The sequence below is a fragment of the Vanessa cardui genome, chromosome 8, assembly GCF_905220365.1.
Source record: "Vanessa cardui chromosome 8, ilVanCard2.1, whole genome shotgun sequence".
Taxonomy (NCBI): Eukaryota; Metazoa; Arthropoda; class Insecta; order Lepidoptera; family Nymphalidae; genus Vanessa; species Vanessa cardui.
The window spans coordinates 3,850,478-3,867,130 of record NC_061130.1 but is presented as its reverse complement, the minus strand read 5'-3'; the positions used below and the strand labels follow the sequence as shown (position 1 = coordinate 3,867,130).

The following is a 16,653-nucleotide window of genomic DNA, read 5'->3' as shown; positions in this document are numbered from 1 at the left end:
AATTGTATGCACTCCCGAACAGTTAACTGTTTGTGCGACTATCTCTCTTTCTCCGGTCGTGTCATTATCTTTTCTTCGGATTATGAAACTGCACCTTTGTTTACTCACACGCTTATGAATTATAATCATTACCACAAGCTTTGCCCGCGACTTCGTGCGCTTTTGAATTTTACATAAAAGTTATGTTATAGCCTAAGTTACTCATTACATAAGCTATCTGCCAGTGAAAGCCTCGTTAAAATCGGTCCAGCCGGTCCAGAGCCAAAACAAACGGACAGTCAGATATTTTAATGTTACAAACAGACACTCCAATGTCATATAGGAAACCTATAGATATATTGATTGTTTTTCTAGTATTTGCTAATATTCCTTCGAGGTTCAAAAAGATGATATTTTTGTATGTTATCATGATTTCAAATATTAAAAACCTTAAAAAAAATAGTTGAAAATAATAAATTCCATCACACACGCAAGAGTACGAGAATGATAAAATTAAGTTCTCCGATAAAAAAGGCAGTTCGTATGTTTTTATTCTGTGCTATGACCGGATACATTGCATTACCAAAACAGGTACCTTTAATGTAGTCTACATTAAAAGAAGAAATGGTTGTGAAATGTTTTTGGTTTCATGGTCAGTTCAAAAATGAACTCAAAAGGCATTCAGTAGATAGATATCGGTAAGAGATCGGTTTTACGAATTTTGCCGATACATCTAAGTTGTGTCGTACATATTGAAGACAGTTCGGGAAAAAGATTTGAATGTCATTTTTCATCTCTTTGTAGATATAATTTTCAATAATTTACATTAAATTGTTTTACACAAAAAGTATATAATAAAAATAACAATAATGTGTTTATTTTTATTTATCGGTATTTTAACTCAATCTTAAATTTATAACTAACGTAAAATAATTACATCGTTGCTAATATGATATTTAAAAATAAAATTTATTAAATAATTATAATAATCCCAACCTACATAACCTTAAAAAAATACCAACAAATTTAATTCGATAACTTAGCATCACAGTTTTCTTGGACAAAATCGTACATAAATAGGACGGTCTGCTCGGAGCACGAAATCTACATAGAACTTGAGATCGGCAGATTTCGTAACTGCCTCCAAACGGTATTTTCTTATCAAACTCGACATTAATGTTTTCATCTGCAACATAGCGAATTTTTGACCTGTAACAAAAAGAAATGTCAAAGCTACTAATATTATAAATGTGAAAGTAACTTTGTATTTCACTCTTTCACTACCAAACCGCTGAACCGAATTTGATTTTATTTACAAATTTTAACACCTAGAAAGAATAAAGGGCAACGGCTACTTTTTTGCATAACACATGACAACTAAACTTTTTTACAGAAATAGTTGATTTTTTACATGCTCGAATATCTTGGAGAGCTTACCTACCGTAAGCTCTCCAAGATATTCGTTAGCTGTGTCAACTCTTATCTTTTCTAGATTCAATAAAGCTGAAAAATCGTCTAAGAGTCATAAGTCGAAAATTGTTTATAGGGTTTCGTGTCGCCTTCTACCCAGAACGGTTATGCCTATCAGAAGGATCAATAAATAAATTATTAGATATACTCACCAATACAGTTTCTAGAGCCAGCGCTAAAAGGTAGGTAGGCGAAGAGATGACGATCGATGGAGTTCTCTGGAAGAAACCTTTCAGGAATGAAGCGTTCAGCATCCGGATACAGGTCCGCTCGGCGATGTAAATCATATATGTGAATTTGGCACATTGTATCCGCCGGTATAACGTAACCTCCTGAGGAAATTAAAAATAATACTCAGGTATCGGTTAGTAATATCCGTTTAAACCCATTTATTATTTGGAAGACCTAGTTTTGGTTACTGCGTGTTCTTTGATTTACATACCGCAACGATCCGGGTATACGCGTGCCAGACCTCATTATAAGCACGCAAAAAAGCTACTTTTTTATGGTATAGGTTGGCGGACGAGCATATGGGCCACCTGATGTTAAGTGGTCACCATCGCCCATAGACAATGACGCTGTACGGAATATTAACTATTCCTTACATCGTCAATGTGCCACTAACCTTGAGAACTAAGATGTTATGTCCCTTGTGCCTGTGGTTACACTGGCTCATTCACCGGAACACAACAATACTGAGTATTGTTATTTGGCGGTAGAATAACTGATGAGTGGGTGGTACCTACCCAGACTGGCTTGCACAAAGGCCTACCACCAAGAACTATTCTTATTGGCTATAGCCGAATATGCCACATTTGGAATGGGCTAGGCGAAAAAAAATTGGTCGGGTTTTTTTTTATCAAAAAGGTAAGTAAGTAATAACACCGTAAGTACATATATGTAACTGTGCCTCGAAAAGCGTCCTGCACGATATCCTACCGATCATATCAGACACTGAGAGAATACATAGAGCCTCATTCAGTGTATTGCCTCACTCTTACTGGAAATAAAAAAGCCTCACAATATTGCCTTACTCTTACTCAGCTGCCCTAACCAAAACTAGGTCAAAAGGACTTTAATACGTGTGCTATAAATTTATTTGTCATGTGAGTTTCCACACGTAACTTTTCTTAACCAAGTCACGCCATCACGGACACATCACGGGTGGTTGATTCTGCCGTGAGAAACGAGAACCAATACAAAAAATTACAAACCTACCTAGTACAATCTCTTCAGTGATACTTCTAACAATATAAGGTACGGCAGGGTAGAGCCGTAATGTTTCCTTGATACAACAGTCCAAATACTTCATCTCTTTCAAATCGCCGATTGTTGCCGGACGGGAGGAATCACCGAAAATACTTTTCATTTCTTCGTAAAGTTTAATCTGAAATAAAGGTATTCAATGTACCTGTGACGTCATCTGAATGATACTACTAATGATATATGGAGTTAAACAACCAACCAAAAACAAAAGAAAAATAATCAAATACATTAACTTAGCCACAGGACTTTTTTTTATTACCGTTTTTACAGATTATTGAATTAATTTTGCAAATGGTATTTAACTTTGTTTTAATTTCCATGAGAAATATTCGAAAATACCATTTTTTATTTATTTGTCAATTGTTTTCCATAATTTTAAGAGTCTTACATTAACAATTATTAATCGTCATTTAATTTAATGTGATGACGTCGGCGCTATTCTGTATAAATATATATATTCTTCGTTGTAATAAAAAAGTATATATCTTATAGAAACCGACTTCACTTACCTGTATATCTAGATTATTCGCTATTAACATAATCAAGTATGCCATTGTCACAGATGTCGTATCGAATCCCTGAAATAATAATACCAGTAAACAACTTAGCAGATAATTAACTAAAGTCTAAATATATACTTTTTTATATTTCCTTTCAATATAGAGTAAACTAGCGGGAGGCTCATCTGATGGAAAGTGACCGCTACCTGCTCATAGACATCAGAAACACTGCAGAATATGCAGGTGCGTTGCCGGGCTTTCGAATGGCATAATTTAATAAAAGTATAGATTCAGGAGGTACAGTGCCTGAATTTGCAATACATACATTTACAGAATAAATAAGACAGTATAACTTTTTTTGAAGGCAAAATATTACGCGAGCATATACGAAAATAGTGTAATCGTTTAATAAACTAAAAAACACATGCATATGCTGATACTAGGAGAACGGAACGTAGGCAACCTGTAATACCAGTTTTTTTGTTATCCCGGCCAGGATAAAAGGCCAAAGTTATTATGTACGAATTGTCACCGGTCATTTGTACGTATTACATGGTACGTGTGAAAATTTTTAAGAACATAAAAGGTATTTCACTTTTTTTTGTTCCAGTATTTTATGGGGCCTATATGTCGGTCCCTTCGTTACACGCTTAATTCAACCACAAATATTTCACAGAGTAAATACATTTTAATTGCTTGAAATACCCAAAGGTTTATTAAGAATGATATTAAAGGCACCAATATTAAACAAATTTAAATTAAGTTATTATTTTAGTGTTCTGAAATTGTAGTTACAATCAAATGCCAATAACAATAGTGAAACATCTTCTGGTATACATATACATACTAACCTGAGAACACAATCGTGTAGTGTGGGAAAGTTATTATAGTATTGCTATAAATATTATGAAATTTCAAGACACGCATCAAAACAAAGTAAATACGATAAAATGGCTACAAAATTGCACGAATGATACATTCATATAAACAGAGTGAGCTCTTACCGAAGTCATGTATATTGTTATTATGAATGCGAATATTCCTCTGTATTTTTATCTGTTTCCTTTTTGCTCTGTTTTTCACAGCCTAACTACTGAATTGGATTTGATGAAATTTGGTTTGAAGCGGTGTATTCAAAATCTCTCTCTATTAAAATGGTGTAAGTAGTAAGTACATGTAGGTTCACGAAAGGAAAAATATATATATTGATAATAATAATGAAAGTTTAACAATTTAAAAAAACCGTCAATGTGAACCAGGTCTTTAAAGATATCTAGTGAAGATCTGCTGTTGTTTAGTGAAGAAGAAAATTGTTATAATGCAAACTAGCGTCCCGCCCCGGTTTCGCACGGATGAAATAATATGACATCACAGTAGAAACTGTCAAAATTATAAGTGCTTCTTTACGAATTTGTTCATGTATTATATATGAAAACCTTCTCGATTCACTTACAAAGGGATATAGGGACAGAAAAAGTGATTTTGTTTTATAGTATGTAATGATTTTGAATGTCTGCGACGGACATAGGCTTATTACAATTTTTTTTATACTTAAAGCCTAAACGGAATCGAAACAGTGCAGTATAAAACTTGGGAATTTCGAATGCACGTATATTTAATATGAGGAATCATTAGTTTTTATTTATATAAATAATACGTACTCTGAACATAAAAGTGTCCACTTCCTCTCGGATGCCGTCAACGTCAATTTTACCTTCCCTTTCGTTTTCAATTAACAAATCCAACATTGCAAGGCGACCTTTCTTATTCAATTTCACAGTTTCATTTTGTTTGTAAACATCACTATTTACGTACGTTTTACGTTCTTTGATAATACTTTTAGTGATCTGGTGCAATTCCTTTATTGCCGCTCTCTCTTCCCATCCGTGTTTTGACATTTGGAACGTAAGGTCTAAATAAAGTAAGAAGTTCAACATTCTCGGAAGTAATGCTGCAGCGATTCTGTGTATCGCTTCTAAATATTTCGTTGTTAATGAATCTATGTCTTCCTTCATCGATGTTCCCATTACTGTTTCTAAAATAACATTATGAGTTAAAAAAAAACCCCAAAGTACAGTAACAGCATGTAAATTTCCTACTGCTGGTATAAGGCCATCTCTGCCTATGAGGAGAAATTATGTGCATATATACACCATGCAGCACCGATGCTTGGTGGATTCAGATGTGGTACAATTTCGTTGAAACCCACATGCAGGTTTTCTCACGATGTTTTCCTTAACCCCCGAGCTTAAGATTTTGAACACAAATTAAGCACATGAAATTTCAGTGGTTAGAACCAGCAATTATCGGTTAAAATGTACGGGTTCTTATGACTGCGTCATCTGGGCTCTTCAGAAAATCACACAGAGGCATCACATCATGATGCATGAATCAGAGAAACAGGAAAGAGCGCAACGTCCGTTGAGTTAAAATGGTCACCGCTGCCAAAATAGGTTAACATAATCATCATATTACTTTTTTTCTAAACTTTTAGATTACAGAGAGTTTGATCAAAGTTCGTTCAACTGTCATTAGATCATATAGCGTCTTATCTATGCTTAATGGTTCAAATAAAAAGATTATACAATATTTTGGTCTCCTCCGCTTCAAGATATAACGTGCGAACTTAGGCAGACTAGGGGTTTGTCAATCCGGTATAACCAAAAACTATCCGGTATGACCAAAACCAAAAACTAAACCAAAAACTACTAACTATTTAAATGAAAACGAATAGCCTAAAGCTCCCTTTGTTCTGGCAATCTCTAAAACGGCAGGATCGATTTTGACGGGACTTTCATGTGCAGAAAGCTAATATAATAAGGAGTAACTTAGGCTAAAATATTATTTACAGACACGCTCGAAGTGACGAGCACAGCTTGTATCTTATATTAAGTCACTACAAACAATTTAGTGTTAGGTCTGTGAGCAATCATGTTTGGGTATCAATATGGTCCATGGTAATGGTTCCACACATCATATATTCTACCGCTAAAGAACTAAAGTGTAGTAAGCATGTGTATCAAAAAGCATAATAGAGGTAACATCTTCGTTTTCGAGGTTCTTGGCGTAAGGAGGATTTATTGAAAAGTTAAAATATCTTACAAAACAAGTGTCTTTGGGTATAAGTGACCATCTAGTACCTAAAGGTGATCCATTTGTCCATCGTCAGACAGATGGACAAAGTTATCAAAAAATAAATATAGAAAGTTCCTGTAATCATGATGTATGAAAAACAAATATCAACATACTACATATAATACGAAGAGTGGTTTTGTTAATGAGTCGATTAACGTCAGCCTGTTCCTTTACAGCTTCCTTCTCGACAGCTGCCATGAATACTTCAGCCTCGTCAGCGAATGTTCGCGCATATTTCCTAAGGACGTCGAAATGGAAGGCGTGAGTCAGCAACTTTCTCCTCTCTTGCCATTTGCTACCTGGAAGTATTTTAATTTTATGTGAGAAATATATTTGCCAAAAATAGAATAATACCCAGCTCAGATCGTAAGTATCCATATCGAAATTATATTGTCATTGATGAGATTGATTGAGCCAATAAATTTCTCATTGCTGGGCTAAGGCCACCTTTCCCTTTGAGAAGAATGTTTGGAACATGAGTATTCAATGGTGCTTGCCTGGGTTTGAAGCCGCAATCATCGGTTAAGATGAATATATTCTAACCACTCGTTCATCTCTATTATGAGATAATTAGTTCATATAATATTGGACAGAACCTCAGGATACCTAGACCTCTCTATACTATGTAGTAGTAATCAATGCTTATTGTAAGTAATAAATGAACAAGCCTGTAAAATAAATAATGATAAATCGACGCTAAATTACAAGATCCAACAAGAAACAGTAGTTACCCTTTTCCAAGATTTCAAATACAATATCAATAAAATACGACAACATAATCAAGCTAAACTTAATAAAACAGGTTGTGATTTGTAAAATTTTATTGAATATAAATATACAGATATTTTCGCAAGAGCGTGTACCGTTTACCGTGTACTATAAATAATAATTAGAGAGACAAGACATCTAGTTGATAGTAGGTCCACTGGCCAATTTTGGGCATACACCTGCAGATCAAATGACATATTAATATGGGACCCTGTTTTATAAACATATAGTACTTTTTATTTACAAACATTTGCATTGAAACCTAGCTTTTGCATGTACATTGTACAGGTTTGGTATAATTATTTTTCCCTATTGGATATAAATAAACTACTTACCATTGCTAATGAGTAATCCATCGCCGAGCCATCGTCTCAAAAATGTGTACGGCTTATATTTTTTGGTGCATTTCGTAACTACAGTCTGAAATGTGTTTTTTCGACGTGTTAATAATAATAGCAAACTTCAACGCTGATTAAATGTTTTAATGTAACATAATCAATTGTCTGATTTAAGTATAGGTAAAATTATATTTATTAAATAATTACTTATTTTAGTATATATCTCTTTGCTTGTATTTTTTATCGTCGTTATTCTTACACACATACACTTACATACACACACATACATAATATAAGTACGAGCTTAACTGACACTTGCACGGCGATAATTTATCTTGAACGGGCGCGCCTTTAAAAGCGAATGGATCTAAGGTGCACATTATACACCCAGAGAGCTTATATATACTTGAATTCAAAGTCACATATCTTTTTTATTGAGGAAGATTTGAAACTATAATGCCTAATAAAAAAAAATTATAATAATATAAATCTAATCCAAATTAACTAGACATTCTGTTAAATGAATATCTGTTTAATTCTCAATTATTATCAAGAAATGTTAATAATCGTTATATAAATAAAAAAAAGTGTTATCTGACGTCACAATATTTATAATGTAGGCTTTATTTGGCTATTAAAATTAATTTTGTAATAAACAACGATTAATAGAATTAATCTAATATACCTACACAGAACACATTTACCTCAATGTCGTTGGGATTATAAATATGAATAGCTGTTACATCCAAAGTACCCGACGCAATCACATCACCGTAGGTCTTGTTTAGAGTTCTCAAATAATCAAACAGCTTATCTGTAACAAGAGAATCAATACATTATATAAAAATTAAAATTTGATTTAAACTTATAACGAAATAACATAAAAATTTCGAACTATATTATATATTTAGGAGTTACCTTTATCCACATAAATGTCTGGAACAAATTAAAAAAACAAAAACAAAAGCGCGCGAAGCAATGATATTCTAATAAACAGATATTATGTTATATCCATATTAAACAACAGAAAAAAGTGTGCCGCGCCGGGGACCGTTTATTTTAGTTTATTTTTACATTTCGTTAAAAGTAAAAAGGATAGCTTGATAAAAACAATAAGTAAAAGGGATAACTAGATGTTTTAATTACGCAAAACGTATTACTACGTAATTATGATGTATTATAACGTATTACTACGTCAAACAACTAAAGGCAAACGTCACAATTAGGACGTTTTCTAGTCTTCACTTTTTGCGCGTTGATAACATATCTGTTTATTTCAACATCATTGGCGCGAAGTGAATTAAACCACCATTAATTTTTCTTTTTGGGCGCGGACTGTAATGTCGATATTGGCGCTACTTGCTACTTGTGATTTGCTAAAAGTGTTATATGTGTTTTATTTGGATTTGTAAGTAATTTACTAAATACTTTTAATTTAATTTACTAATTACTTTTATTTATGATTTGGCGTTGTTGTTGTTGTATGATTTGGCGATTTATTTATATTAAGATAAATTCGAAATAAATTAGAACTATTCTGTTTATTATGATATTGTTTAAAGTAATTTATACTCTTTTTTTTTTACTTCCCTAAATTTTAACAGCACTAAGAACAGCGATTTCACAAGAATAGAAAAATATTATGTTAGGTCGTTTAATAAGACTAGTCAGATGTATGCGGAGCCGATTAGAATCTCTAATATAACAATATTTGCATCCTTCTCTATAAAAGCAAATGGATGCAGTACAAATTTCAATTTACAATTTATGAAAAATAAATTTCTATAGAAAGTTTGTATCCTATAACTTGATTAATATGTTTACTTCAAAAGCGTCTTGAACATTTTTGTATTTTTTAATTTTTATTTGTTGCTTTTATTTGTGCCAAGGGAGATAATTTCGCCAATGTCATGTACGATGGACAATACACGATGGAGATTGAACGGTCGATATGTCTTGATCATTGCAGTTTATGACTTCGACAGTATATTTGATGGTTTATACCAATGATTTTTTCACTCGTTAGATGCTTTTTAATAATTATTTATTTTTTTGTGTCTAATAGAGGCATAGAAATAACGGTCGTTAAAGAAAACAATTCAAAAGGAATATAAATTTGAATTCGAAAATAGACAAACTCGTTGGAGAAATGATTGCACTATAAAATATATTTTGTTCAACTTTGTTGAAGGCCTGTTTTCACAGATTGATAAAAGAATTTGCACCAAGATACAATTTAAGGGTTGTTACACATTATGTGTGAGGAACTAGTTGTCAAAGTTGCTGAAAAGTGAAAGAGAACTTAAAAGAAAACTTTAAAAGACCATAAATTTTATTGAAATGTGAAACAATCTACGACCGCCACTGTAGAGAAATAGCTATCGAAATAATTAACGCTAGTAACTTAACTTGCTACCTGGAAAGCATGACCTTAAATTTTTAATAATTGCCTAATTCTAGACAAAAAACACGAATATGAAAAGTGCTGTACGGCTAACTCCATTGACATTCAATGATTAATTATCTTCATTAATCTTGTTTGTACAATCTTTGTCATTGACATAGATTGCATACAAGATGCAACAAGATATTCGAAGCTGTTTTAATTCATGCATGATACTCGACTACTTCACTTTTTCTAAACTTGATCAACTTAATACACGTTTTCGCAAAAATTGAGAAATTAGTGATCATGACAAATAATCAATCAGTGCTTTACCAACAACAACTTACAATCATATCACTAAATATAAGATCAGATTAAGAAGTAGGTCTACCCATAAATATGTCCCGAAGAAACCATACAAGCCTGTGCTTGTGTGGGTGAACAAAATGGCCAGATCCGTGACACAGAAACACCTTAATATTCCGAGTATTCCCTCTTTATTATGATACTAATATCATTGTATCATGTATGAAACTAAAAAAAAACTTATCTCATTTTAATTCGAAATTGAAATTCTTCAAGATTTCTACATGCAGTCATAGATAGTAAAATTTCTAGTACAATGGCATAAAATTAAAGGCGAGTATAATTGCTAGCATGCTATGTATCGTTTACATTTCCAAGGCTTGAAGTAATTTCAAATAAACAATACATCTCGAACAGATATCATGGTTCTTAATGGAGCTAAATCGGTATATTATACAATCAGTATTATTTGATTACAACTCATACGAACGGTAAAATGAAATTATAGAACAGCAATTTACTTTACGGGTATTTATTTTATAATTGGTGTAAGTGTATAGTTTGTCAGAACTTGCTTTGTCTGGGTTCGCAAAATAGCAATTGTGTCAAAAATCAATGACTATTTTCCAATCGAAGGAATGAAGAAACCTTAAAGATGTATACCACGCGGTTTCCTAATACCTTCAGGCTCAGAAGGACCTATTTAATTTAGGACCTATTTTAAATTGGAGAATCAAAAATGAGTATGTAAAAATTAAGGTTGAAAAATAAAATAGTTTTATCTTTAAAACAGTTTTAGTAAGGAAGAGGAGCACACCCAAGATCAGTCAGGTTGTGTCATCATCTCGAACTTATCAAATCATTTATTATTTCATGTTCAATAAAATTGTCGGAATGGATGTTGCGTATCCCTACCATCCGACCGATGTAACATTGTACAAGCGTTTATTATTTTCAGTGTTTCTGTTTAAATTTTACTTTGAAACAATAAAAAGGCCTATCAATTTTTCGGATAATGCTTAGATCTTTAGGGACTTTTGTGTTATATATATCGTTGGAATAGACAAGCAACATCTGCGTTATGTAATACAACTTCCCTTTAAAAAACGCCGGGAGTTTTGCGACTGACACATTTGAATCGCCATTATGATTATAACTGTGTAATATGAATTATTATTGATGGTTATTTGCAATGATGTTTTAGTAAATAGATATGTTATTAACAAAAAAAAGTGAAGACTAGAAAACGTCCTAATGGGGACGTTTGCCTTTAGTCGTTTTACGTAGTAATACGTTATAATACATCATAATTACGTAGTAATACGTTTTGCGTAGGTAATTAAAACATCTAGTTATTTCTTTTACTTATTGTTTTTATCAAATTTTCTTTTATACTTTTAACGAAATGTAAAAATAAACTAACATAAACGGTCCCCGGCGCGGCACACTTTTATCTGTTGTTTAGTATGGATATAACATATCTGTTTATTAGAATATTAGGTTATTTGTGTTATAGACTAAATGGTTTTCTTTTGTGGTAGTTTGATTATTATTATAAATTAAAGATAATTGTTTTAGAGGTTAGCCTACTTTTCTTGTTCTTTAAATATTTAAATTAAGAAAATAACATGTTGTCGTTGCAAAGTTATGTCGATCAGAAAAATTTACACCCGTCAAAAATATCAAGCTAACTTGTACAGGGTATAATTATAGGTATCAGGAGACGTAACATAAATTACGCGAGTAGGACATTGACGACGTAAATATGTGAGTCGATTTGCAAAGGTTAAAATACTTATCATGGCCCATTACTTCCTTTGCTTTTCTAAAATGATATATAATAAACCTTTTACAGAGTATTTGCAACATTTTGAAATGTACAAGACAGATTGTAAATCTCCTGGAATACTGCTTTGGTGCACCCGATCCCTAAAAAGGGCAACCGCTCAACAACAACAACAACAGCCTTTAAATTTCCTACTGCTACGCTAAGGTCTCTATTCCCTTTGAGGAGAAGGTTCGAAACATATTCCCCCACGCTGTTCCAATGCGAATTGGTGGAATACAAATGTGGCAGAATTTCTATAAATTTAGACACATGCTGGTTTCCTCACGACGTTTTCCTTCACCGCCGAGCACGAGGTGATATATATATAATTTGAACCCCCAAACATCGGTTAAGATGCACGCGTTCTAACCACTGGGCCATCTCGGCTCTTATAAGAGCAACAGCTCAGACCCGTCCAATAATAGGCCTGTAGCCATCACCTGCTTTTTTTCAAAGGTAATGGAGTCAATTGTAAGCTGCCAGTTCCAGCGGTACCAAGAGGAGTACGAGCCTGATCTTTTAGTTTACCTTACTCATAGATAGGCGGAAGCATTTGAGAGCAATGGGAGGCATTGGCGGCCAGTTTGGACATAGCGAAGGCCTTCTATCGCGTTTGGCACAAAGCGCTTCTTTGTACCAAACGAAATTGCATAATTTCCTACGGCAGTCCGTAGGAAATTATGCAATTGGATCACCAGTTTTTTGGCATATTGGGGTATTAAAGTCGTATTCTATGGTGCATGCTCTGATATAAAGTTCGTCAATGCTAGTGTTCCACAAAGCTGCGTTCTATAATCCACTTTGTTTGTTCTGCATATCAATGACTTGTTGCAAATCTGTAACATTCACTGTTATGCAGACGACAGTAGACACCTCATACACCGGCTGTGTTAAAAGTTCTCGGGAAAACGTCGAAGAAAACCGCGGAACAATCTTGTGTCTGAAATCGAATCTTCATTTATAGTTTGCGCGGTAACTGCTTTAAAAGGATCATTTGTCGTATCTCCACGATTTCAGCCACCACAGCTAGTATCGGAATATTTGGCGTGGATATTAGGAGCCTCGTTAAGTTTCGCGGTCAATTGGAATACAAAGCCAATTTGGCATCAAAATAGTTGGGTGTGCAACGCAGACCAGCTCGAAATGTCAACGATCAAGCCCTTTCCGACCTGCTTGATCCTTTAGCTTTGCATATAAATGATGGATCACTCTGCATCTTCTACGGAATTTTTCACGGGGAATGTTCTGAGTAATTGTTGTCTTTGTCGGATATGTCATACTTATATATTAATCATAGTTTATATTTAATAAATATGAATACTTTAATTTCATATTTTATTAAATAGGCTTAATATATTTTATTTCCTAGCGAGATACAAGTTCACTGCTTTATTTACATTACATTATATTTTTAATAACTTAAAGTTACATTTTCTACTGCAAATAACTGTTAAAAGTATTTATTGTAAATATTAAAGTAAAGTAACAGCCTATACATTTCCCACTGAGGTAAGGCCTCCTCTTCCATTAAGGAGAGGATTTGGAACATATTCCACCACGCTGTTCCAATGCGGGTTGGTGGAATGCACTTGTGTCAGAATTTCGATGAAATTAGACCTATGCAGGTTTCCTCACGATGTTTTCCTTCACCGCCAAGCACGAGATGAATTTTAATCACAAATTAAGCACATATATATGGTGGTGCTTGCTTGGATTTGAACGCGCAATCATCGGTTAAGATGCACGCGTTCTAACCACTGGGCCATCTCGGCTCTTATAAGAGCAACAGCTCAGACCCGTCCAATAATAGGCCTGTAGCCATCACCTGCTTTTTTTCAAAGGTAATGGAGTCAATTGTAAGCTGCCAGTTCCAGCGGTACCAAGAGGAGTACGAGCCTGATCTTTTAGTTTACCTTACTCATAGATAGGCGGAAGCATTTGAGAGCAATGGGAGGCATTGGCGGCCAGTTTGGACATAGCGAAGGCCTTCTATCGCGTTTGGCACAAAGCGCTTCTTTGTACCAAACGAAATTGCATAATTTCCTACGGCAGTCCGTAGGAAATTATGCAATTGGATCACCAGTTTTTTGGCATATTGGGGTATTAAAGTCGTATTCTATGGTGCATGCTCTGATATAAAGTTCGTCAATGCTAGTGTTCCACAAAGCTGCGTTCTATAATCCACTTTGTTTGTTCTGCATATCAATGACTTGTTGCAAATCTGTAACATTCACTGTTATGCAGACGACAGTAGACACCTCATACACCGGCTGTGTTAAAAGTTCTCGGGAAAACGTCGAAGAAAACCGCGGAACAATCTTGTGTCTGAAATCGAATCTTCATTTATAGTTTGCGCGGTAACTGCTTTAAAAGGATCATTTGTCGTATCTCCACGATTTCAGCCACCACAGCTAGTATCGGAATATTTGGCGTGGATATTAGGAGCCTCGTTAAGTTTCGCGGTCAATTGGAATACAAAGCCAATTTGGCATCAAAATAGTTGGGTGTGCAACGCAGACCAGCTCGAAATGTCAACGATCAAGCCCTTTCCGACCTGCTTGATCCTTTAGCTTTGCATATAAATGATGGATCACTCTGCATCTTCTACGGAATTTTTCACGGGGAATGTTCTGAGTAATTGTTGTCTTTGTCGGATATGTCATACTTATATATTAATCATAGTTTATATTTAATAAATATGAATACTTTAATTTCATATTTTATTAAATAGGCTTAATATATTTTATTTCCTAGCGAGATACAAGTTCACTGCTTTATTTACATTACATTATATTTTTAATAACTTAAAGTTACATTTTCTACTGCAAATAACTGTTAAAAGTATTTATTGTAAATATTAAAGTAAAGTAACAGCCTATACATTTCCCACTGAGGTAAGGCCTCCTCTTCCATTAAGGAGAGGATTTGGAACATATTCCACCACGCTGTTCCAATGCGGGTTGGTGGAATGCACTTGTGTCAGAATTTCGATGAAATTAGACCTATGCAGGTTTCCTCACGATGTTTTCCTTCACCGCCAAGCACGAGATGAATTTTAATCACAAATTAAGCACATATATATGGTGGTGCTTGCTTGGATTTGAACGCGCAATCATCGGTTAAGATGCACGCGTTCTAACCACTGGGCCATCTCTCTGTATAATTAGCACTAAGCAAATTTATTAATGGGTTAAATAAATATATATTAATTTACTATGACGCATGACCTGTTGTAAATCTTTTTTTTATTATTTATTAAAAAGACGGTGCGTGTAAAGTGACATGATAAGTTGGAACGTTTTCCGTAGATAATAAGTTCCGTTGAACTTCATAATTACGAGCACTTATGACAATGTTAACTCGTTAAAATCTACTCGCTTGTTAAACATTGATTTGATCTCTATATAATAATCTCAATTAAAAATAAATATTAGTTAATGCTTTTAGTTAATTATTTGCGTGACGTTATATATATTTGATGGTAAGTATGAAGAATTTTATGTTAAACCGAAGGCCCAAAATGAAATCAAAAAAAAATTATCGAGTTGATAGTTTAAAGATGATTTGAAACGTTTAAATTTACTTAAAAATAAAAGCGTATTTTATGGACGTATTGGAAATATAGGTAACTAAATACTGTAGTATTTCATTATCTTAAATTAATGCAGAGATCAGTCTGAAGCTTTTAGAGACTGCATGTAGTTTGGGTACTTAAATATGTTTTAAATCATTTTAAAAATCGAATAATTTATTACAAAAGCAAATATTTATAGTAAAATGTAGCGTTTTAAATACATAAAAATATATAGTTACCTCGAGGCAAATTAAAATTGTGAACATTTCCAATAAGTGGCCACCGAGGAGGTCCGGGGATCTTAGCAAACAATCGACCTCTTCTCGAAAATCGACAATACAAATATAAAACCACAACAATTACAAATAACGCTATAAAAATCACTTTCATGACATTACTCGGTATTAGACAGCCCACGAAGTTGATCATTTCTGATCAGCGGTCTAAATCTTACTGTGGAATTATGGTCATCGTTGTTGATATATACTGCGACGAATGGTTAATTCTTCCAGATGCATTAATACGAACTTAAGGTAAAATACGAACTTATGATTTATGATACCGATAAATTTCTTAGAGTACTATGCTAGTAAAAATTTGCCGTTAATATTTATTTTGATATGAATATATCGTGATGACACTAATGTATACTGATGTATACGATACAAATTAGATGTAGCATCGGAAAATGCAATGTAATGAAAATAAATCCGATTACTGCCGATTTACACAACCAATAGAAATAGCTCCCTATCGCGCCATTCGACGCTATTCGTCGCTATAGATTCTCGCGTCAGAGAAAGCAAGTGCATATAAATCGACGTGTCAAATTGACGAATATATTAGATCATATGATATTACAAGTTATTACGTTTGTGCAAAGATCATATTCGCATGAGAAATAAATATTGATAATTTGGGATAGCGTACTCAATTCGGATGTGATCGGTTTTACGAATTTTGCCGATGCTACATCTAAGTTGTGTCGTACTATATGCCTGTGTACATATATGTTTGAACGTGTTTGTTAATACTTTTATGTTGTGTGTATGCGTTGCGACGTCTTAGAATGCGCTTATTCGGGTATCGAGAGAATTCGGGTG

General features: G+C 33.8%; 1 protein-coding gene across 1 annotated transcript; it reads right to left on the bottom strand.

The window, feature by feature from the left end:
* Positions 1-929: 929 nt before the first annotated feature.
* On the bottom strand, positions 930-16,018 carry LOC124531747 (cytochrome P450 4C1-like). The gene is made up of 9 exons (XM_047106260.1): positions 15,790-16,018; positions 8,146-8,270; positions 7,454-7,538; positions 6,435-6,649; positions 4,877-5,254; positions 3,225-3,293; positions 2,668-2,836; positions 1,602-1,781; positions 930-1,188 (listed from the first exon to the last, which is right to left on the bottom strand). The coding sequence occupies exons 1-9, from the start codon at positions 15,977-15,979 to the stop codon at positions 1,025-1,027; spliced, it is 1,575 nt and encodes a 524-aa protein (XP_046962216.1). The 5' UTR covers positions 15,980-16,018; the 3' UTR covers positions 930-1,024.
* Positions 16,019-16,653: the final 635 nt, after the last annotated feature.

Coding starts and splice junctions, on each gene's coding strand:
- LOC124531747 (XM_047106260.1), bottom strand. CDS start 15,979: ATGATCAACTTCGTGGGCTGTCTAATACCGAGTAATGTCATGAAAGTG. Junction 6,650..7,453: donor TGGATTACTCATTAGCAATG/GTAAGTAGTTTA, acceptor AAATACTTCCAG/GTAGCAAATGGCAAGAGAGG. Junction 2,837..3,224: donor CGAATAATCTAGATATACAG/GTAAGTGAAGTC, acceptor CCTTTATTTCAG/ATTAAACTTTACGAAGAAAT.